Source organism: Phoenix dactylifera, chromosome 12 (genome assembly GCF_009389715.1).
Source record: "Phoenix dactylifera cultivar Barhee BC4 chromosome 12, palm_55x_up_171113_PBpolish2nd_filt_p, whole genome shotgun sequence".
NCBI lineage: Eukaryota > Viridiplantae > Streptophyta > Magnoliopsida > Arecales > Arecaceae > Phoenix > Phoenix dactylifera.
In genome coordinates this window covers 10,352,419-10,376,287 of record NC_052403.1, presented here as the reverse complement: position 1 = coordinate 10,376,287, position 23,869 = coordinate 10,352,419, and the positions used below count along the sequence as shown (strand labels likewise).

Genomic DNA, 23,869 nt, shown 5'->3' with positions numbered 1-23,869 from the left:
TCAAAGCAATTATTTAAAATGTCATCGGGTCAATGAATATGGATGTTTATACTATCACGGGCAGCTTGCCAATGACTTATTAATGACTAGAATAGCATCATTGAATTTTAACAAAGAATATCGTAATTGTTTCCTATTGGGCTGCCCCTATTTTTTGAAGGGTCAAATAAATTAGGAATTTGTTGTACAAGATTTTCTGCCTCATTCTCAATTATTTTTGTTGTACGTCCATGCAAATGTGTCATACGTGAGCTTACAAGCCTAAAATGTATCCAGAGAATTCAATGGAGGTATCATGTCAGGCAATTTATGTGCTTTAACCTTTGAAGCTGAATCTGTAATGTGGATTTTGTTAAACTCGATTTGTCAATCGTTAGGCCTTTTTATGGGCTCGCTGTTGTTTGGGCCGAAGTAGCGCACTGTAGCTCCAACAAGCTATACTCTTTTTTTCTTGTGCGCGCGCGTCCGATGTGTGTGTTGTTGCTTCTGAAAATGGACTATATTTATTTTAACATTAGTTGTTCGGAATGCACGAACGATGGATGGTAGATCGTGCAGACTGGGAGAGTAGCATGGTTGTTTTATCAAGACACAAGATGGGAGGGGGTAGTAGGTGGTTCCTAGTTTTTTTTTTTTTTCTTTTTTTGAAAAATAGACTTAAGCAGAAAGTGATTGAATTTTTAGATTAATGTACAAGGGAAGTAAAACCTAGACCACAGCATAGGTTTGGTCGATCTGGGTTTTGATATCAAGGAAACGTACAAAACTCGAGCGAGTCTCAATGCAAGTCTTCAAGGCTAACAGAAGAAATAGTAGCAAGCTCGAGTTGACCCCTAAAGATTACGAGTCAACTTCTGAAGATCATAAATCGATCCTTGACGATGTGGAGTCGACCCCTCTACCTAACAATAGTATTGAATAGTATTTTTGTGAGTCACAACGACTGTTTTTCATCTCACGATAGCTCTTTTACTTGTCTAATGGCTAGGAATATGTTCCAAGAGTATAAATGTATGGAAAAACCTAAAAAAAAAAAAGAGAGCTCAAGCAGACCAAAGAAAAATCAACTAAGAAAGAGAAAGCAAAAGGAAGGTTCAAAAAGAAAATCATTTAAGAGCATTCATTATAAGCTGAACAATCATATCTTCTTCAACTAAAAGTTGGTGAAGCGCCTTCAAGATCAATCAAGCTAACCAACCATGTCAAGCTCCATTTAATTCTCTATATTCATTATTTAGAAAATGTACTTTATCATGTCTACACTTAATTTTTTCTATACTTTGCTGTAACAAGTTTCAGGAATTGAAACTTGGGGAGAAGGTCCATCCAAACATTGAATTAGATTGTGAAGGTTTTGGTTGATTTTTAGAAAAAAATCAACTGGGTTGATTATGAGCCCAAGTAAAACAATCGATGAAAGTTTTGATTGATTTTCTGAAAAAATCAAATGGGTTGATTGTGAGCCTGAGTAAAATAATCGATATAGGTTTTGGTTGATTTTCTAAGAAAATCAACTAGATTGATTGTGATCCCGTATAAAACAATTGGACTATAATCCCGAAAAGATTATAGTGAAATTTTCAAAAAAGGTATCTTGGGGAGTGGATGTAGGTCAAGATTAGCACCGAACCACTATAAATTTTGGTTGTTTGCGTTGTTTGTTTTGCTTATTAGTTTGGTGCTAAAATTTATATTTATCTATCAAGCTTTTAATTCAACTGTATTTTGTTAAACTTTTTGAAAAGCTCAATTCACCTCCCTCTTGGGCTACATAGTTAGGCAATAGAAAGATACATAATTCAACCTAAATTGGAATAAATTGAATTGTAAATTGGGTAGAATAGGTTGATTTTGATATACCTCTTTGGGATGCCTTACATACTTTAGTTCTATGATACTTGTACTTAATGCCACAATGCATGTTGTAATATTATAAGACTTGCTGAAACTCATCAATATTAGCTCGTATTTTGATTCTAGTCCAATAAAGTTTCTCATATTTTTAAATGAATATGATCTGATAATTTGAAATATGTATTTTCTATATCCCAATACTCAAAATCTTAATGACTTAAGATGAGCTGCAATGCATAGAAAATACATATATCAAATTATTAATCTAAAAGTTTTATTGAAAACTATTCTCAAACTCTGAAACTTTAAATGGAATGATTAATTAAGAGAAAGAAACAAAACTTAAGGGGCAAAGATCATATGGAACTTAACAACATAAATTAAAAACTTCTACAAAAGGGGGAGAAAGAATACTAAAATATGAAGGAATAAAAATGATTCTCTCTAATAGGCCTCTTTTGAAATTTAATTTTGAAATTTACTCTGATCCCCCTTAAAGCTTGCTTGATAAATCTTGTGCTTCAATCATGAACCAAATTATAACTCTAATATTTGATGTTATTAGGACCACACTAAAATTGATTATAATAACTCTAATTTAATGAAAATGGGAAGAGAGGAACTAACTATTGTTATGTATTAAAATTTTGAAACTCTGGAATCCCAAATGGTTTGATCCATCAAAGTTGTATGATCAAAATCTCTGAATCTGATTTTTCATCTTTAAGCTCTTCAGTCCTCCTAAATATTGATTGGAACAAACTTGAAGTTGCTATAATTCTTTTGATATTTGATAAATTTTAGAATGCAACTTCTTGATACTGTCAAAAAGGGGAGAGAATAAGTTGAGTATATGCTTAATTGAATATATATATATATTAGCTTGGATTAAGCTAAATATTTATGAAGCAATCATAAAATATGTTCTTAAGGAACATATTTGTTTACTTCATGTTTTACATAAATGAATTAATTATAAATAAATTCTACAAGCACAATATGTTTTTATTTTGCATATAATCAAAGTTTTTTCATGAAAAAGGGATTGATTGTTGACCCAATGGATTGATTTTGATGAGGACAAAATATTTAAGTATGATACTAGCAATTTTGTGTTGTTAGAAAGTTAATTTGTTTTATAGGGAGCTCAGTGAAAGGTTAGAGAAGTATGGAGAAGCCCGGAAGAATAAATCTTAAAGTTGGAGAAGTATTTGAACTATTTTGAAGCTTTTGTAGTGGAGGAGTCGACCCCAAGTGAAGAAGAGTCGACTTCAGACTTACAAGAGATGACCCTAGAAAGCCACAGGTCAAAAACAAAAGACAACCACTTTCAGAATCTTTAGGAGTCGACCCTAAGACCCGAAGAGTCGATGCCAGGACTTCAAGAGTCAACCCCAGGGTTTTAGGAGTCTAGAACAGAAAGGTCGACTCTTCGGGTTTTTCTATGAGCACAGAGCAGAAATGGCCACCACTTTGTCGCTACGTTCGTTATTGGATAACGACAAGTGGACAGGACCTAACTTTAACAACTAGCTTAGAAAGCTTAAGATTGTGCTAGAGTATGAACGGATCCTTTCTGTGAATCCGGCACTTGAGCAGCCCGCTGCTAATGCACGGAATACAGTCAGATATACTTATCAGAAGTGGCTCAGCGGTCGTATCACTGTCCGTTGCATTATGCTCACTGCGATGAACGACAAGTTTAGTCGCAGGTTCGAGAATGCACAGTCGGAAGAAATTGTTCAAGTGTTGAATGAAACTTTCGGCATTTCCGACAACGTTGAAAAGCACAAAACTAGTTATGTTATTTTCAGCACCCGAATGAGGGATTTCTAGTAAAAATCAACTGAGTTAATTGTGAGCTCGGAAAAACAATGTTGCTATAATCTTAGATTATAGTTGAATTCTCAAGAAGAGTATCATGGAATTGGACATAAGTGCAGGGTTAGCACCAAACAACTATAAACTGATGTGTATGTAGTGTTTTATTTGGGTGTTTGTTATTTTATATGTTTACCTATAGTTCGTTTTTCACTTGCACACACATATTAAGTTTTTATTCTGCTGCATGCTGCTAAAAGTTTTTGAAAAGCCCAATTCATCCCCCCCCCCCCCCCCCCCCCCCTCCTCTCTTGGGCTGCATAGCTGAGTAACACACATCGAAATACTTAATGACTTTTCTTTAGTACTGTCATGGCAATCCAAATTATAAAAATATTTTTCTTTATCCACTATTGAGGTCGAGTATATTATAGTTACAAAAGCTTGCAAAGGACTTTTGTGAATGAAAAATTTTCTACAAAAGTTTGACCTTGAACAAGAGAAGTATATGCTTCACTATGACAATCAAAATGTAATCCATCTCTCAAAGAATCCAAAATTTCACTCGAGATCCAAGCACATTGATATAAAATATTATTGTATTCAAATGCTTTAGAGATGAAGTTGTCATGTCTTGAGAAAATCCATACTCAGATAATGGATCGGATATAATGATTAAAACCATGTCCGAAAAAAAATATTATTATAGAGAGAAGTGGGCTTGGTAGAATTCCCCACAAAAGTGAGGAGGGGGAGATTTATTTCTAAAGTAGGCTTGGTGGAATCCCCCATATGAGACAAGGGAGGGAGATTTGTTGGTGTGCACCCTCTTCAGGTGGGACCCGCATCATTTAATTAAAAAAAAAAAGGACAGAGAGAAAAGGAAGAAGTGGTGCATGTGGCTCATTTCGAGTGTTTTCTTTCACAAGCCATTTTTGTCTTGTTTGGAGAGAGCTGCAATAGTGATAACAAAAATAGAAAACAAACAAAGAAAAGGTCTGACGGTGAAAACAGAAAATTAAAAAAAAATGTGCTACTTTACCAGATGATCAAATTACTGATTTTTCACCGATTTTGATAAAATTTTAATATCTTGTTCCTATCAATAATAGATACAAATTGAACGGTTTGGATCTTTGAAAAACTTTCTCTATTGGATATTTCAAGCATCCACATTTGGCGAGACTCACCCTTTATTTGGTTGTTTATTATTATCTTATTGATGATGAATGTTCATATTGTTGAAGCTAAGATCCGATCTTAGCGATGTTTGGGTAGCCTCTTGTTAAACTAGAAAGGATGAATTGTAATCTTATTATTCTAAATGGTGAAGGATTTTAGCTGGACTAGACTATGGTTTTTCGCTTCATATCGAAAGGTTTTCCAGATTTAAAATTGTGGTGCCTCTTGTTCATGGGTTACTTGATTATCTTATTTGTTGATTACTTATGTTGATTGTGGAAGATTATTGTTACTTGGTGAATTGTTATGATATTCCTATTTAATTGCACAAATAAGGAAGAGTGTTTGTGGCATTATTCTTTCTTGGCTCATTTTTTTTTCCAACATTTATATCCATACTGCAAACAATTATATATAAATGTATATGGCGCCAAGAACTAAAATAATAAACCATTAAATCATGAGACATGAATTAAACTTTCAGTCAACAAGGAATAAACAGCAAAGTCTAACCAATCAAAGGCCCATATGTCAATTATCCCGGGTCGACCCGACCCGACCCAACACGGACCGGACCCAACCAAAATCCGACCCGACCTGACCCGAGCCGATCTTCAACTGGATCGGATCTGGGTCCAAAATTAGGATCCGGACAAAAAATCGGATCGGATCGAGGTCACTCAGGATCCAACCCAACCCGACCCATTTGCACCCCTAATGAAATAAAGGGGAAGGGTATAAACCGAGCTTTAGCTCCATAGTCACAACCCGTCTAAAGCAAGGGGCCAAAGTTTCAGGTTTCGAGTGATGTTATCCTTCAAAATATTCAACTTTCCACGAACCTTCTTGAGAAAAAATCCTAGAGAAGTAGAGGTACCTCTTCTCCTATGGGTTGGGACTTTCCTCATCTATTCCCAGCCAAAAAGAAAAAAAAAAAAACCGGGAAGCATGGGAATGTGTGTGAAGCAGCAGATGGATACACTGCAGAATCGCTTTCAATCTTTCATGGCACAACCGTTTCTCAACAAGATTAGGATGGAGACCGACCGCTTCTGATTATAAAGCCTGTGGGAATGTAATATCTAGTTTGACAACATGACAAACATCAGGACGAGTAGGGAGGCTTCGTAGTTCCAGCCCCACCTGGCCCAACTCCAGCCCTCTCACATTATAAACCCTGTATGTTTAGTACACAAGGAGTTTGTTGATGGATCCTGCTACCATGAGCAAATTATGCTGCATATAATTTGCAATGTGTTTTAAACTTATCCTAAGAAGCAGCTTTAAAACAATACTTCCTATTACAACAATGGCTTGCCAAGTCTAACTAATCTCAGATCTCAATGACAAATACAAGTGGCCCTTGACAGCTCCATGAAGTCATTCCTTAGTCTGACACACTAAACCAAAGCAGCTTACATGAAGTAAACGAAATACATATGAAAACAACGCATGCTTGATTTCATATGAGCACATCATAAACCTCGAGTTCCAGTAGAACATACATTTTGTGGCTCAGTGTTAAAATATAAGTGATATGCTGTAGCTTGGTATGTGGAAATGTGAGCTGCTAATTTGAACATAACTTCACGAGTGCAGCAGAGGGAATGTGGATGTCAAGCTCATCTAAGCTCGGACGATCATGGATGCTCAAACAGTGCTCATTAGCTAAATGCAAGAGACAGATGAAAAACAGGTGCGGGGAGATATCCTTGGCTGGAGCTGTAGGGCAGTCACTTGGAAACTGAAGTAAGACCTCCCTTAGAGACACTGTAGCCTCACCTTCCTGAAATACATATAATGAACCATCAAATATGCATGAAGGCAATAATGAGATCAAAAATAAGAAGATCTATTTATAAACAAGAAGAAAAAAAAAGTGATTTTTTGATCAAGAACTTAACAGACACTTGTTCAAAATAATGTAGTAAAACTGGCCTCAAGTCTATACACGCAGGGAGAGTGTGCGCATTAAAGCTGCTAAATTTTAGCATTACAAGATTCTAAGGCCCTGTTTGGGGGAGCTTTTGGAGGGCCAAAAAGCACTTTCTGGCCCTCCAAAAGTACTTTTAGCTAAAAAATGGTGTTTGGTAATTTTTTTGAAAAGCTGTTTCAGCTTTTGCGGGAAGCTGAAAACAGCTTTTGGAAGGAAGCTCCAATTTGGAGCTTTCCGAAAATGCTGTTTTCAGCTTTTTCGGAAAGCTGTATTTTTGACCAAAATACCCCCATGTAAAAAAAAAATTCCTCCCCAAAAAAGGTTCCTCACCGCCTGTTCCTCTCCCAACCGACCCGCCCCCCCTCCCCCCGGCCCTGTTCCTCTCCCAAACCACCTCCCAACCCACCCGCACCCCCACCCCTCCCCCCCGCATCACCGCCGCCGCTGCCGCTGCTGTGCCTCCCTCCCCCCCGCCGCCGCACCCCGTCCCTCTCCCCCGCCGCCGCACCCCCTCCCTCTTCCCCGCCGCTGCAGTGCCCCGCCGCCGCACCCCCTCCCTCTCCCTCTCCCCCGCCGCTGCAGTGCCGCACCCCCTCCCTCTCCCCCGCCGCCGCACCCCCTCCCTCTCCCCCGCCGCTGCAGTGTCTCCCCGCTGCAGTGCCGCACCCCCTCCCTCTCCCCCGCCGCTGCAGTGTCTCCCCGCTGCAGTGCCGCACCCCCTCCCTCTCCCCCGCCGCTGCACCCCGTCCCTCTCCCCCGCCGCCGTAGGGCCGCACCCCCTCCGGCGCCGTCGGCCACCGAGACTGCCGCCGGCCACGGCCCGGCCCCCTCCCGCGGCCGCCGTGGCCTGGCCCCCTTCCGGTGCTGCCGGGTGCGCGGGAGGAGAAGAACGGAGAAGGGGGCAGAGGAAGGAAGGAGAAGAAGAGAAGAAAAAAAGAAAAGGAAAAAAAAAGAAAAGGAAATAAAATAAAAGAAAAGAAAAGAAAAGAAAAGAATAAATAAATAAATAAATAAATGCATAAATAAATATTTATATAAATGAATGAATGAATGAATAAATAAATAAGATAATAAATAAATATATTTCAATGGATAAAATAATAAATAAATAAATGCATAAATAAAAATATATATACGAATGAACGTATAAATAAATAAATATAAAGAAAAATAATGAGTGAGTGGCAAATAATCTGATCCTTATGATATTGATAAGTACGGTGAATTTGTCGCCATTGCAAATAGTTAAATAAAAAGATAATCTATTAAACAGATAAATAGTTATTTATTGTTGTATTATACTATAAATATATTATTATATTACATTATATCATAATACATTAATATGTAATGTTAAATAATTTAATATTATGTTATATTATGAAAAATTAATTTATACTAATAATATATTATTTTATACCTTTATTATTGTATTATACTATACATATTATATTATATTACCTTATATCATAATACATTAATATGTTATTTTAAATAATTTAATATTATGTTATATTATGAGAAATTAATTAATACTAATAATTATATTACCATTATGCTATGCTATGCAATATCATATTACTATATTATAATAATAATATTTTATATTACAGTAATATTATACTATATCGTATATTATGTATTAATATATGTTATGTTTTATCATGCTCTATTGTATAATACTATGCAATGTCCTTTATGGTAATTTTGTCATATAAAAGTACTTTCTCAGTTTGTTTACCAAACATATGTTAAAGTGCCACAGCACTTTAAAAATATAGTTACCAAACAACAAACAGCTTTTTATAACAGCTCTACTTCAGACAGCTCTACTTCCAACAGCTCTACTTCCAACAGCTCTACTGCCAACAGCTCCCCCAAACAGGGCCTAAATGATCAGCTGTACCAAACAAATGGCATAAACATTATTGTATCACAAGGCAAAAAGAATTACATGGTTGTCTAGAATATAGCATATATACACATATCAAGGTCCAAAATCTCACAAGTTTCAGAAATTGGAACAGACTCGCATGATCTTAAGGGCCAAATAATGAACAAAGTTTTAGCATTATAGTTTTGGCATATGCCTTAATAGATCATTCAATTAAACGTGTCATGATATGGGTTACAAGAGAAGTCCGATATAGAAGAATTATGCAAATGTGTCATATGAGCAATGGTTCCATGGAGCAAGCTAAAAATGAAAATAAAAAGATCAATATCGTTATGATCCCGACAATTAAGGGTCCCAGGAGGGGCAGACTAGGGGCAAACCTAACTTTTAGTTTTGTTTTTTCTTCCACAAAATAGCTGCTCCACGACTTGAACCCTTGCTTGTCATCCCAAGCCTTCTACCATTGCACCAAGCAAGGGACCCTTAAGCTTGTCACGTGAGCAGCACAATTAGGAGTATTAACTCTGTAATTATTCTGTAATTATTTAGAGATAACAGCTGTAATTATAGGTGATAACTAGGAATCAGGGATGGTTAATTCTCCTTGATTTACTTTCCATGCATAGCTGTCCTAATATAGCTATGTAATTATAGGTGATAGCTAGGAATCAGGGATGGCTAATTCTCCTTGATTTACTTTCCATGTATAGCTATTTTGAATCCTCTATTTAATGGAAAGAGAGCCTAGGAGCAAGGTATCTAAAATATTCTGACATGGTATCAGAGCCACTTCTTCCTAGTTTTCTTCGAAAATCTCTTAGCTTGTGGAGCTTCTTGTCCTAGTCCTGGTTCAAAGCATTCTGGTCTTCTGTCTGTCATCAAGGAGAAGCATGAAGTTGTCTGCATCAAGTTCACAGGGAGGAATCATTCGACTTGGGAGTTTCAGTTTCAAACTCTTCTTCAAGGTAAAAAGCTGTGGGGCTATATTGATGGCTCCATGAAGCTCCCAGCAGAAACTGAGGTTGAAAAAAGGGCTGAATGGATAGCCACTGATGCAGGAATTCGTTCCTGGATTCTCGGGTCTGTTGACTCTCATATAGTTCTGAGTCTTCATCCATATTCCACTGCAAAACAGATGTGGGATTACCTCAAACTTGTGTTCAATCATGACAACAATGCTAGGCGCTATCAGCTTGAGTTGGAGATTGCCAATTTCTCTCAAGGCAATCTGTCAATTCAGAAATATTACTCAGATTTTCTTAATCTACGGACCGAGTATTCTGGCATTGTTGATTCTAGCCTTATTCAAGCAAAAGTTCCTGCAGAAGGCTTGGCTGCTGTACACCAAGTCCATGCCACGAGCCAAAGGGATCAATTTCTCATGCGCTTGCATCCTGAATTTGAAGCTACTAGATTTGCCTTGCTTAACAGGGAGGTCCCTCCCTCTCTGGTTGTTTGCCTAGGAGAGCTGCTGCGTGCAGAACAGAGGGGAATTACTCAGGCTCTCTTGGAGAAAGATGCCAGCAACACTCCTCCAGTTGCATCCAGGTCAAGAAATATGAGCACGGTTCAGTGCTATAGCTGTAAAGAATATGGCCATATTGCTGTAAATTGCAGCAAGAAATTCTGCAATTATTGCAAGAAAAATGATCATATCATCAAAGAATGCCCCATCCGTCCTTCCAAGCCAAAGGCTTATCAAATCTCAGTGGAGTCTGCTGCCTCTTCTACTTCATTGTGTGAAGAATCCTCTACATCTGCTACATCCATAACTCCAGCCATGATGCAGCAGATGATTAACTCTGCTTTTTCTACTCTGGGTCTTCAAGGTAATTTCTATGACTCTTCTAAGTCTTGGTTCCTTGATTCTGGTGTCTCAAATCACATGACTAGGACCCCTGATATGCTTCAAAATATTCGAAAGTATCATGGCAATTCACATATCCAAACTGCTAGTGGAAACACAATTCCTATTACTGCTGTTGGAGATATTTCTGCTGCACTCAATGAAGTGCTTATCGCTCCTGGGTTATCTGTCAATCTTCTTTCTGTTGGACAGTTAGTTAACAATAGTTGTGCTGTGGTTTTCTCTCGTGATAGATGTATCGTGCAGGAGCAGGGGTCGGGCAAGGTGATAGTGAAGGGGCCTAAGATTGGGAGACATTTCCTCTACAGATCACTCAAAATAAGCCTACTGATGTGCTGTCTTTTGCTAGTAACACCGTTTGTAGTAAGAGTGAGGTTTGGCTCTGACGTTTGGGCCATCCAAACACTTGTATTCTAAATTATTTATTGAAATATGGAGACTTGGGAAATAAAGAATCTTTTGTTCTGTTCCTATTGAGTGTTCTTCTTGCAAACTCGGCAAAAAGCAAAACTCTCCCTTTTCCTTTACATGGTAGTAGAGCAGAAAAAGTGTTTGAGATTGTCCACCGTGATGTATGGGGTATCACACCAGTTCCTTCTCGTGCAAAATATAAATATTTTATCACATTCATCGATGATTACAGCCGATTCACTTGGCTATATTTTCTGCGCTCCAAGTCAGAAGTTTTTTCTACCTTCAAGAATTTTGTAGCTTATGTGGAGAATCAGTTTTCCACTTGCATCAAAGCTTTTCGAACAGACTCAGGTGGGGAGTATGTATCCTCTGATTTTCTGGACTTCTTGCAGCAGAAAGGTATTCTTTCCCAACGGACATGTCCTTATACACCCCAACAAAATGGGGTTGCCGAGAGAAATAATAGGCACCTGCTTGACATTACTCGGACCTTGCTCCTTGAGTCCTCCGTCCCTTCCAAATTTTGGACAGAAGCACTTTCTACTACCGTCTATGTTATTAATAGGCTGCCCTCTCTAGTCTTGGGCATGGACACTCCTCATTTGCGGCTCTTTGGCAAGGATCCACAGTACCAGGATCTTCATATCTTCGGGTGTGTATGCTTTGTTCACTTGCCAGCACATGAACGACACAAGCTCTTTGCACAGTCAGTCCAATGTGCCTTCATGGGATATAGTCCTTCTCAAAAGGGCTTCTTGTGTTATGATCCAGCTCTTAAGAGAATGTGGGTGTCTCGGAATGTGATTTTCTTTGAAAATCAGTCTTTTTTGCCACTAATCCAGTTTCGGATTTCTTAACTATTGATTTTGTTGCTGTCTTGCCTCCTATTGATGTTGCAACCCTTCCATCTGGACGTTTTAAACCGGTTTGGTTTATACTCGCCCCAGTACTGCACCCACCATAGCTGCGGCTCCCCCTGCAATTTCTTCACCTCCAGTGGAGCACAATGTTGTCAGTTCTGACCCTGCTACCACTGTTGTTCCTATGCTGGATGTTATCAACTCAGAATCTTCTACACACTATTTCTGAGGAGGCTGCTCCAACATTCTTACCTACTGATGTTAGGCGCTCTACTAGGTCTACTCGGCCTCCAGATTAGTGTTGGGCAACGGGCCGTGCCGGGCCGGCCCGGCCCAGGCCCACCGGGCCAAAGGACTAAACGGGCCGTGCCTGGCCCGGCCCGCTTATGAAGCGGGCCGTGCCTGGCACGGCCCGTCCAGCACGGAACGCCAGCCCGGCCCGGCCCCAGGCCCGTCTATTGGCGGGCCGGGCCGGGCACGGCACGCCACGGGCCGTGCCAGGCACGGCCCGTAACGGGCGCAAACGGGCCGTGCCAGGCACGGCCCGCAACGGCTTCAAACGGGCCGTGCCTGGCACGGCCCGCAACAGCTCCAGACGGGCCGTGCCGTGCCGGCACGGCCCGTCTGGAGGGAGGAGGAAAATAGCCGTTTCCAACGGCTATTTTCGGGAAAAAGTCCATTTTACCCCTCCCAACAGTCCAATAACGGCTGAATTGAGGGGTATTTTGGAAAAAAAAAATTTGGGCTTCTATAAATAGCCCATTCCTCCCTCATTCTCACCACACCAAACCTCTCCTTCTCTCCTTCTCTACTGCTATTATTTCTCTCTTCTAAAGTGCTCTTCTAGCAATTTAATTTTTAGTTTGTTCAAGTGCTACACAAGAGGAGGTTCCTGTTGAGAAGAGAAGGTCGCTTCTGTTGAGAGCACAAGAGGAAGCTCGGAATCTCGGCTCTGCCTCTGCCCTCCGACCCTCTACTCAATTCCTCCTTGCGGTTAGTTTTTATTTTTTGAATTAATCATAGATATGTCATCTTTTGAGGAAAGTCAGTTTGGCATTCCTGTTTCTGAGGGAGAAGAAACTAATCCCCAACCCCATGTTCCTAGTTCCTCTAGAACTGGTGAACCGAGTGAAGATCAAACCTCTTCTCGTAAGAGGACTAGTGCTGTATGGAATGAATTTGATAGAGTTATGGTTGATGGAGTCTGGAAAGCTAGATGTAAAAAATGTGCCAAACTTTATAGTTGTAGTAGTAGTGGGGGAACAGGACATTTAAAAAGACATCAAGAGAGTCATAGGATGCATGATTCTCATGCTCAAACTCAAAGTACCCTTAATATACAAGGGGGATTACTTGTAGGTAATTTTGCATATAATCATGAAAATCAAAGAAAAGCACTTGTAAAATGGATAGTTAAGGATGAATTACCTTTTAGTTTATGTGAATCTTTTAATTTTGAAGAATATGTTCAATTAAACCTACAACCTGCTTACAAAAGAACTAGTAGGCGTACATTTAGAAGAGTAGCTATGACCAACTTTTTAGCAATGAAACAAAATTTAATTGAAACACTTTCTACTTTAAATGTAAAAATTTCATTAACTTCTGATATTTGGTCAGCATCTGTAGGTAGTAATTGTTTTATTGCCATTACTGCTCATTATATTGATAATGATTGGCAATTAAATAAACGTATTCTTGCTTTTCGTGCTTTTGATTTTCCACATTCTGGGCAACAAATTTCAAATATTATTTATCAAACTGCATGTTCATATAATATTAATGATAAAATTATGTCTATTACTTTTGATAATGCATCTAATAATAATTCTGTTGTTGCATTATTAAAAGACTCATTGCATCCCATATTAGATGGAAATTTACTGCATATTAGATGTGCATGTCATATCTTAAATTTTTCTGTTCAAGCTGGCATGGGCATGATTCAAGATGTGATTTCAAAAATTAGAAATGCAGTTTCTTTTATTCATGCTTCAAGATCAAGACTTCAAGAATTTAAGGAATTATGCATAAATCATGGTAAACGTTTTAAAAAATTTAAACTTGATGTAATTACTCGTTGGAACTCCACATATAGCATGATACATGATGCATACCCATATAAAAACTTATTAAGTGCATATATTAATGATCGTGGATTAGGCTTTACATTGTCTGAAACTGATTGGAATAAAGAAAAAATTTTGGAAGATTTTTTGCTTAGTTTTTATAATGCTACCAATGTTCTTTCTGGTATTTATTACCCTACTTCATGTTCATTTTTACAACAAGCATATATAATTAGTCAAAAATTTGCAGAACATAGATATGATGATGTTTTAATGCCTATTATTGACCTAATGGAATCTAAATGGAATGAGTATTGGGACAAGATATGTCCTATGCATAACTTAGCTGCTGTATTTGATCCTAGAGTTAAATTAAATGGCGTGCTAATTTTACTTGATGCATATTCTGAAAATATGAATCAAGATTCTGAATCTGCTAAAGATGAGGTAAAACAACTTCTTTATGATATTTATGCTATATATGATGAAAAAATTCGTGGATCTAGAACACAAATACAAACCTCTATTTCTACTTCTAGTAGTTCTCGTTCGTCATCTATTTTTTCATTCATTGCACAGAGAAGACACACACATGCTTCAAGTTCCTCTTCATCTTCTTCATCTTTAAGTAGTGAACTAGAATTTTATTTACGAAATGATCTTCATTCTGCATATGATGAAAATCAAATAGAGAATCTAGATGTATTATCTTGGTGGAAGAGTGTTAGAAATCAATATCCTGTTATGTCTGCAATTGCACGCGATATTTTAGCTGTGCCGATGTCCACGGTAGCATCGGAATCCGCTTTTAGTGCAGGTCGGCGTGTTCTTGACGAAAAGAGAAGTAGGATGACGGGCGAAACGGTGAAGATGCTTCTCTGCTTCAAGGATTGGCTGGATGCTGAGGCAAGACTTCAAGATAAAGGTGGACATAATACAACATCCTCTGATGATGATGATACAAACACTACTGAAGACTGAAGACTGAAGACTGAAGAGTGAATACTGATTCACTGAATCACTGATGATTAGTAAGATTTCTTAATTTTTTATAATTGTACATTTTTATTGTATTCTGGAGGTCAGACCAAGGTCCAAACCTCGGCCCTTTCTTAGTTTCTTATTGTATTCTAGAGGTCAGACCAAGGTCCAAACCTCCCTTCATGTACCATTTTGATTTAAATTAATAAACTGGTAGGGGTCAATGCCAAACCCCCCACCATTAAGGTGGCTTTATATTCATAAATCCTTAGTTTTCAATATTTATTAATTTTTTTAGGAAATTTATGAAGCATTAATTTTTATCGGGCCGGGCCGGGCCCAGGCCCGGACCGTGCCAGGCCCGCGGGCCAGCCCGGCCCAGGCCCTTATGGGCCGTGCCGGGCTGGCCCGCGGGCCGTGCCGGGCTGGCCCGCGGGCCTAGAGCGGGCCGTGCCGGGCCCGGCCCGCGGGCCAGTACCCTGTGACCCAGCACGGCCCTCTCAAATGGGCCGTGCCAGGCACGGCCCGGCACTGTAGCAAGCGGGCCGTGCCAGGCACGGCCCGCTTCGTGCCGGGCCGTGCCGGGCCGTGGGCGGCCCGGCCCAGTGCCCAACTCTACTCCAGATAGATATGGCTTCTCTCATAACTGCCTCTCTGCAACTCCGGCCAACATTGCAGTCCCTACTTATTATTCTCAAGCTGCGAACGAAGAGTGTTGGAGACTTGCTATGCAAGAGGAACTTGATGCTCTCGCAGCCAACAACACTTGAAAGCTTGTCCCTTGTCCTACCACAGTCAAGCCTCTCGGATGTAAGTGGTTTTTTTCTGTTAAACTTCGATCTGATGGGTCTGTGGACAGATATAAGGCAAGGCTGGTTGCTTTAGGCAATAAACAAGAATATGGAGTGGATTACGAAGAAACCTTTGCCCCGGTTGCCAAGATGACCACTGTTCGTCTTGTTCTTGCTATAGCCGCCTCTCAAAGCTGGCCCATTCATCAGATGGACGTCAAAAATGTATTTCTCCATGGTGATTTAAAAGAAGAGGTGTACATGAAGCCCCCCTCCGGTTCAGCAGCTCATCCTAATCATGTTTGCCGGCTGAAGCGGTCTCTTTATGGGCTGAAGCAGGCCCCTCGCGCACAGTTTGACAAGTTTAGAACCACTCTTCTTGGTCTTTCATTTCAGCAGAGTCAATATGACTCCTCTTTGTTTCTCCATAAGACTCCAGTTGGTCTTGTCTTACTCTTGGTCTACGTAGATGATATTGTGATCACGGGTACTGACTCTCTTCTCATTCAGCAGCTGCAACAGAACCTTCAGAACTCTTTTCATATGAAAGATCTTGGCCACGTAACCTATTTTCTTGGTCTTGAAGTCCACCGCAGCTCCACAAGAGTGTATCTCAATCAGCATAAGTATGCCCTCGATTTGATCAACCTGGCTAATCTCCAAGATACTGCCTCTATCGATACTCCTCTTGAGCTTAATGTGAAATATCGTCGAGATGAAGGAGACCTTCTAGATAATCCTACTATTTATCGTAAGCTGGTAGGCAGCTTGGTCTACTTGACCATCACAAGGCCAGATATCTCCTTTGTCGTACAACAAGTCAGCCAGTTCATGCAGAATCCTAGACACCTACACTTAGCTACTGTCCGCAGAATCATCCGATACATCAGAGGGACTCCTACACGTGGTCTGTTCTTCCCTACTGGCACTACACTTTATTTGATCGGCTATAGTGATGCCGATTATACAGGATGTCCAGATACCTGTCGCTCTACCACAAGATGGTGCATGTTTCTTGGTGATGCACTTATCTCCTGGAAAAGTAAGAAACAGGACATGGTTTCCAAATCCTCGACCGAATCTGAATATTGAGCAATGTCTGCTGCCTGCTCCGAGATCATTTGGCTCCGAGAACTCCTCTCTGAACTTGGTTTCCCACAGCACAATCCCACTCCCTTACATGCAGATAATACTAGTGCCATCCGAACTGTAAATAATCTTATTTATCATGAGCGCACCAAACATATTGAAGTGAATTGCCACTATATTCGACAGGCCTTTGATCGCAATGTGATCAGCCTTCCCTATGTTCCCACGGATCTCCAGGTTGCAGATATTCTCACCAAGGCCTTGCCGTGACACAGACACTAGTTTCTTGTAAACAAATTGTTACTTGTTAATCAACCAGCATCAATTTGAGAGGGGGTGTCACGTAAGCAGCACAATTACGAGTATTAACTCTGTTATTATTCTGTAATTATTTAGAGATAACAGCTATAATTATAGGTGATAGCTAGAAGTCAGGGATGGCTAATTCTCCTTGATTTACTTTCCATGCATAGCTGTCCTAATATAGCTATGTAATTATAGGTGATAGCTAGGAATCAGGGCTGGCTAATTCTCCTTGATTTACTTTCCATGTATAGCTGTTTTGAATCCTCTATTTAATGGAAAGAGAGCGTAGGAGCAAGGTATCTCAAATATTATGAGAAAGCTAAAAATGAAAGCAAAAAAAGAAATTATGTTCAAAATGCATAGGCAACTTGAGGCATTACAAACCCAACATAGAGGTAGCAGTTCTTGAATTTTGGCATTTAACACTTGTACACCGATGACTAATGCAATAATGATATAGTAAAGGAAGTATCATACAGGCAAAGCTAAGAGGGGCATGCATCTAAGAAGCGGGAACCAGATTACTTTGCCTAAGTAAAATGGTGGACTTGGGATAGGGGAAGTTAAGAAGATGAAGACCGCCCTCATAGCTAAAATAGTTGGCAAGTTTTATATACAAATGGAGAATTTATAAGCACTTTGTGCTTGAAACAAATACAATTTTCTAGATTCATGGGAACAATATCATTGTCCATGTTGCTGCTCTTTGGGCATGGAGCTGCATTTGTGAAAGCTCTTCTGATTGGTGATGGGGCATTTCTCTGTTCTCACGCAGCCTTAGCTCTCAAATGTTTCTCTCAACAAGCGTCCTTTGACCTTAATTCTTCCCTTATCTCTGATGATTGTGAAGTGTTTGATCTTATTATAAATGAAAAGAGGTGGGGATGACTTCCCCATTATTCATTTATTCCCTGCTGAACTTTGTAAACATATCCTATCACTGTCTATTCTGATTGGCAATTGGAGAGAAGCTTTGCTAGGGCACTACACACCACTCTTCAATCATTATGAGATGTGTACCATTCTCTGTCTCTCTCTTAGTATGTCACCTCTTGGAATGGATGCTAGATGGTGTAAGAATGTTAAGGCTGCTCCTCGTGTCCAAGTTTTTCTTTAGAAACTTATCTAGGATCTACATCCAACTGCTGAAGTTCTTAATTCCTTTGATTTGCTTGTATATGCAACTTGTGGTCATGGCATTGGAGCCCTTGAGTAGTCCATTCCAAAACAGTGTGGGATGAACTAGGTAGAGCATTAGTCTGAATTATATACTGCTATTCTTGGAACGATTTCTTCTCTCTCTTCAATCTAGGCTACCTGGTAGGAAAAATATTGTTTCAACCCTTTTTCCTCCTGGAGAGAGAGATGGGCAAGTCGGAAAGCTGATTGGCACCTCTTTCTCTCATTGGGTTAATCAAGGAAAGGATAACAAGCCTAATGGCTATGTCGACTAGTTGTGTTGGTATGCCACCAATGTTGGACTGGCCAAAAATAGGATGATCAAGGGATAATGATAAAGTAGCATAGATTCAGTTGCCTTGACCTTCAAAAAGTTTCGCTACTGTCACACCGTCTATTTGAAAGGAGGATGAGATAGGATAAGGTATAGCTGAGACTACGATTTGAGTAATCTATTGCTACTCCTAATGGTAAATTAGTGTCCTAATGGTAAACTACAAGTGAGGAAAGTTAAAGATAAAGTAAATGTAATTAAAGATGAGCTGGTTTCATTGATGTTTTGAAAGGTCCATTGCTTGGATTACAATCCACTATTTATACTCAAAGATAAACAGTAGTGTAACAATCTACTTGGTGGTAACAACCAACATCTAACCCCCACTTTCCTTAACTCTAGTAACTAATGCCAACTACCTATGATGTCATTACGGCCAAATCTTGTATCATCTTCAGACCGATAATTAACCTCAATCAGCCTCGATTCATCATGTCTCCACTTGTCCTGCTCCATACTAGTTCATCCTAGTCGTTTCTCTTTATATGGCCTATAGAATGATCCTTCAGACCGATTCGATCAACCCCTTGCCACATTTGTTTACTTCAGTCTCTCAAGCATCTTTTCCTTTCACTCGTCCTTTAGATGCCCGCAAAAGCTTTATGCCTTGGCTCAGAATTCAAAATCCCTTACCAAATTTTGTCTCGAAGCCACCATGCATAAGTGATCCCCCAGACACACTCCGATAAGAAGACTTCTTCGTCTTTGCTGTTTCAGGATCCCGACAATAGTCGCCCACATCAAGTCGCAACCCAGCACGATCCGAGTAGCCGATCTTCCAACACCATTGCCTCACTTGCTCGGTGCCTAGGACAGATCGGTTCCTGGCAAGGAGACCCAATCGATGAGCTAACCATCAAGCATCTGCAAGTGAATGCGTCATCTTGATACCGCCGATTCAAATACCGTCAAGCATGGAGACCAATCGGTAAGCTAACCGACCTTTCCAGGTCGAAATGCACCAAGAAGAGTTTCGGCCCTTGTGCCAAAGGTTTGGCAAACTAACCAACCTCTATAGGTCGCAACGGCCTAAGTGGAGTTCTGGCCCTCATGCCAAAGGCTTAGCAAGCTAACCAACCTCTCTAAGTCGAAACGGCCCAAGCGGAGTTTCGGCCCTCGTGCAAAGGCTTGGCGGAACAAAAGGTCCCCAGTTTTGCATTCCAGGTGGTGGGCTGGAACGAAGATGTCGATGCACGCACACCACCGGTGGTGGGATCAAAAGCTGGATCGGATGCCCCGCATGCAACACAATGACAATCGGAGCAGGGGCTAGAAATATGAGACTCCTTTGCTGGCGCCATCGAAGGGGAAGCTTCAGAAGCTGTCATGAAAGCTGGAGCGGTCACAGGGGCAGCCACCGAAGTAAACTCAGAAACATCAGTGAGAGGGGCAGCCATGGGGGCCGATGGAGATGGGAGGGGCATCGATGACCTCCACCCCTGGTGATCCTCCTCTACCAAGCCTCTCCTCAGCCCTAATGATAGGGTTGAACGTCGTCGAGAGCCCGGCCTCAGTGGCAGAAGAACTTGTCGTCGCTCTCCTCCTGCCCGAGGAGGGACTACTTTCTCCAAACTTTGTCTTTCTCGAGGTGCTAACGAGCTCGTTCACCTTGAATTTCATTGGTACAAACACAAAAAAAAATAAGTCAATCAGCAGAGCGAAATCGGTAATAAACAGAATGAGATAAAGAGGTATACCAAAGGCAGAGCTAGGGCTCAAACCGGCATTTACTAAAGCCGATTCCTGAAGCAACTCGACCAAAGGTGGAGCCCTCATCTGGCGAAGTAGATCTACTAACTCCTGCTTTTCATCTGACAAAAATGGAAAAAGGCTTAATGCACACTTTTCGGGTGTCCACCGTGTCAAAAAAATGTCAGAAAGTCAATAAGGACACGAAGAAAAATTGACCCTTCCAAACATGAATGGATGAGGTGCCTGGGGGAAGGACATTGTAGCCTTTTTTATGAAAAAGGTACCACCACCCTTTATTTCAGGGAAGAGCCTTCACTTGGAAGATAGCTTGGAACATCCCCGCAGTATCGACGATTCCTTGAAGCCAGACAAAGCAAAAGAAGCCCACTATCATCCTTCAAGCATTGGGGACAAGCTGCCCGGGAACAAGTTGGAATTGAGCAAATAGTTCGGCGATAGCCGTTCGGATCGAAAGCCTTAACTCCGCCTTCAGGGACTCCTCATATAAGGCTATCCAGTTCTCCACGGGTGAAGTCACCTAATCTGAAGGACCAAGGTGCTCAAGAATGTAGTTCTGCGGGATAGAGAGCGCAACATGAATCTGGTCAAGATCAGACTCCCCTCGGAGGCTTATCTCAGTATCCAAACCTAAGGATACCTCGGGGTGGGTGTTCCTTCTAAGGCCATAGAGGCCTGATCGGAAGAGCTCTAACCTACCCCTTCAGCGTTGGAAGACCAACCTCCATTGGATGGGTCCATAAACGGCATGCAAAAGGACAAAAGGAGACAAGGGAAAGGAAAAGACGTAGGGCAAGCCAAAACTACAGAGTAAGCCAGAACAAAAGCACAAGAAGAACGTCGGCTAAACCCCATGTTTGCTCTCTTCCTCTCTTTAGGTTCTCGAATAGGAAGCGATGAGATGAAAGGATTGGGGTTGCCACCCTTCCTATTCATAGAAGACTTAAGTGAACCATTCTGATATGGTGTTTCACCAACCTCGGCCACATGTCGCTCAGACGTTCGCCACAGAACGACCTCTCGGATCATCATTGAACTCCAAATAGTTGTTCAACTTGCAGGCATCCCTCCCATGATTATGACACTTCGGAAATGACAAACATAGTCACACCCCTCATAAAAGCAAGATGCGGGAAATCTCTGTTCTCCTACAAAAGGGCGGTCCGATTAATCATCAACAATCTTTGTTGGTCGGCCTTATCGAGGAAGCTACTTCCGCAATCCAAGCCAGCAAGCTCAGCTCGGCTACGAAAGTGAGGGGCAAGTGATATGCGTCAACTCATGTGAGGCGCCGACCAACCAAGGCTCGCCACGGAACCAGCACACCACCAGTCAAGGCCAGCCATAGGGTACGTCCAGAAGCATGCGGCCAAGTTCAAATTTCAAAAACTTCTGACAACTGACGATATCCTCACCGAGATCCCAAGTGATCCTTGAAATCACGCCAACCAAACAAGTGGGGCACGATCCGTGTGTGAAACGCCCATGCCCGATATTCGGAAAGTGTGGAGGCCTGCCAATCTTGGCCGACCACATGCCTGAATTCCAAGGTGTCAGGCTCTCGCCTTCGCCTATACAACCAACTCTCCAGAGGTAAATGCTCGAACGCCCTGACAGACTGTTGGGAGCCTCCTTTTACTCTCTGAGCATCGTCCTAACTTAAGCAACGGAGGGTCTCCCACCGGACATACTCCAGCAAGAGAACTTCTTTGTCTTTGCTGTTTTAGGTCAGAGCACGATCATAGACTGAGATCCTGGCAACAATCGCCCGCCTCGAGTCACAACCTAACACGATCCGAGCAACCAATCTTCTAGCACCATTGCCTCACTCGCTCTGTGCCTGGGCAGGCTGATTCCCAGCAACAACAATACCTTTCAAAGTACTCTTAGGCCCCGTTTGGCAATGCTTTTGGTGGGCTATAAAGTACTTTCTGAGTCTTCAAAAGTACTTTTGGATAGAATAAAGGTGTTTGGTAAAAAAATCGAAAAACTGTTTTAGCTTTGCCAAAAAGCTAAAATAGCTTTTTGGTAGAAGCTCCAAAATGGAGCTTCTTCGGAAAAACACTTTTAGCATGTATCGAAAAGCTGTTTTGATTTATAATTTTTTTTCTTTTTGGAACAAAATACACATGATAAAATATTATAATTACAAGAAGATTTAACTGTGTGCTAGAAAGACTTAACTATGTGCCAGGCTATATTAATTTATGCTAATAATTATAATATTTTATACCTTTATTATTGTATTATACTATAAATATAATATAATATAATATAATATAATATCATAATACAATGATATGTTATGTTATATAATATCAAATTATGTTATATTTTTATGCCATAGTATACAATATTATATTACTATATTATAATGATATTATATTATAGTAATATTATACTATATTATATTTTTTTATTAATATATATTATATTTTATTATGCTCTGTTGTATAATACTATGCAATTTCTTTTTGGTCATTTTGTCATACCAAATGTACTTTCTCAGGTTGTTTACCAAACACATATTAAAGTTCTACAGCACTTTAAAAATATAGTTACCAAACAGTAAATAGCTTTTTATAAAAGCTCTACTTCAAAAAGTTCTACTGCTAATAGCTCTGCTAAACACGGCCTTAAATCCTAATACCTAGAAGCTTTAAATTAAGTATATGGAGAAGGGCACAGCCATTGGTAGCTAGATATTTGCCAACCTCAAGCACAAAAGGCCTGTGAATGCAAGGCCTTGTAGTTAGTAGATTACTTCTACTTAAAAGGTTTCAACCCTCACAACCAAGATTTGCCAAATGGTACTATTACCCATATTGGTTGGCCCATACAGGGCTCGGTACCGAGACAGCGAAATCTTGTTTAACAGTAAATTATAAAATATTTTCTAAGTTGAATTACTCATGTTTTGCGAGCTTGATGCATAGTATTTTATGATTGAATATACATTCTTCTAGAATATTATATGACTCATGATCGAACATTTTGATTTCGATATGATTATGCTCAATTGATTTCGATATCATATGGTTGTATGTATCTTTTCATTTGGAGTATGAAACATGTTTTTGAGAAAAAGTGTTGATTCGAGACAGATTTGGATTCACAACTGGAATATATTTCGTTTCCCTGCTAGTGGGGGTCATATGTGACACTTTGAAGGAGAGGGATCATATAAGCAAAAAATATTGGTTTGTTCAGTTTCTTCCTCTTATAGTATTCCCCAAAGCTTCTGATTTTGATTAGGATGGCAGAAGAGGAGGTGAATGATATACGATCACTAAATGGATAAACTTAAAGCTACTAAGACGATGATGATAGACACATGCCAACCAACTGCCATCACAACGTGCTAATCATGGTTGAAACTCATGGTTGTGGCCTTGCAAGTCCACTTCTGATTGCACTGCCATATACCTACTTTCTCTTTCCAATTCTCTTGCTCCTCTGTTGAGTAAAGATCACATTTCCCCTTGCCACTACTTGTTAGTGTGTTGCTGAACTTATAGGATTCAAATTTCTTCTTAGTAACTGATCAAAATTCACATGTTCACAATGATACTTTAGCCA

At 40.3% G+C, this 23,869-nt stretch overlaps 1 protein-coding gene across 2 annotated transcripts in view; it reads right to left on the bottom strand.

Moving 5' to 3' along the window:
- Nucleotides 1-5,972: 5,972 nt before the first annotated feature.
- Nucleotides 5,973-23,869, bottom strand: part of LOC120112755 (condensin complex subunit 2-like) — a 43,116-nt gene continuing 25,219 nt past the window's right edge. For both annotated transcript variants that reach the window (XM_039132589.1, XM_039132590.1), the window contains exon 13: nt 5,973-6,643. In XM_039132589.1, the coding sequence (XP_038988517.1) occupies nt 6,428-6,643 (216 nt within the window). In that variant the 3' untranslated portion in view covers nt 5,973-6,427. The remainder of the gene's footprint in view (nt 6,644-23,869) is intronic.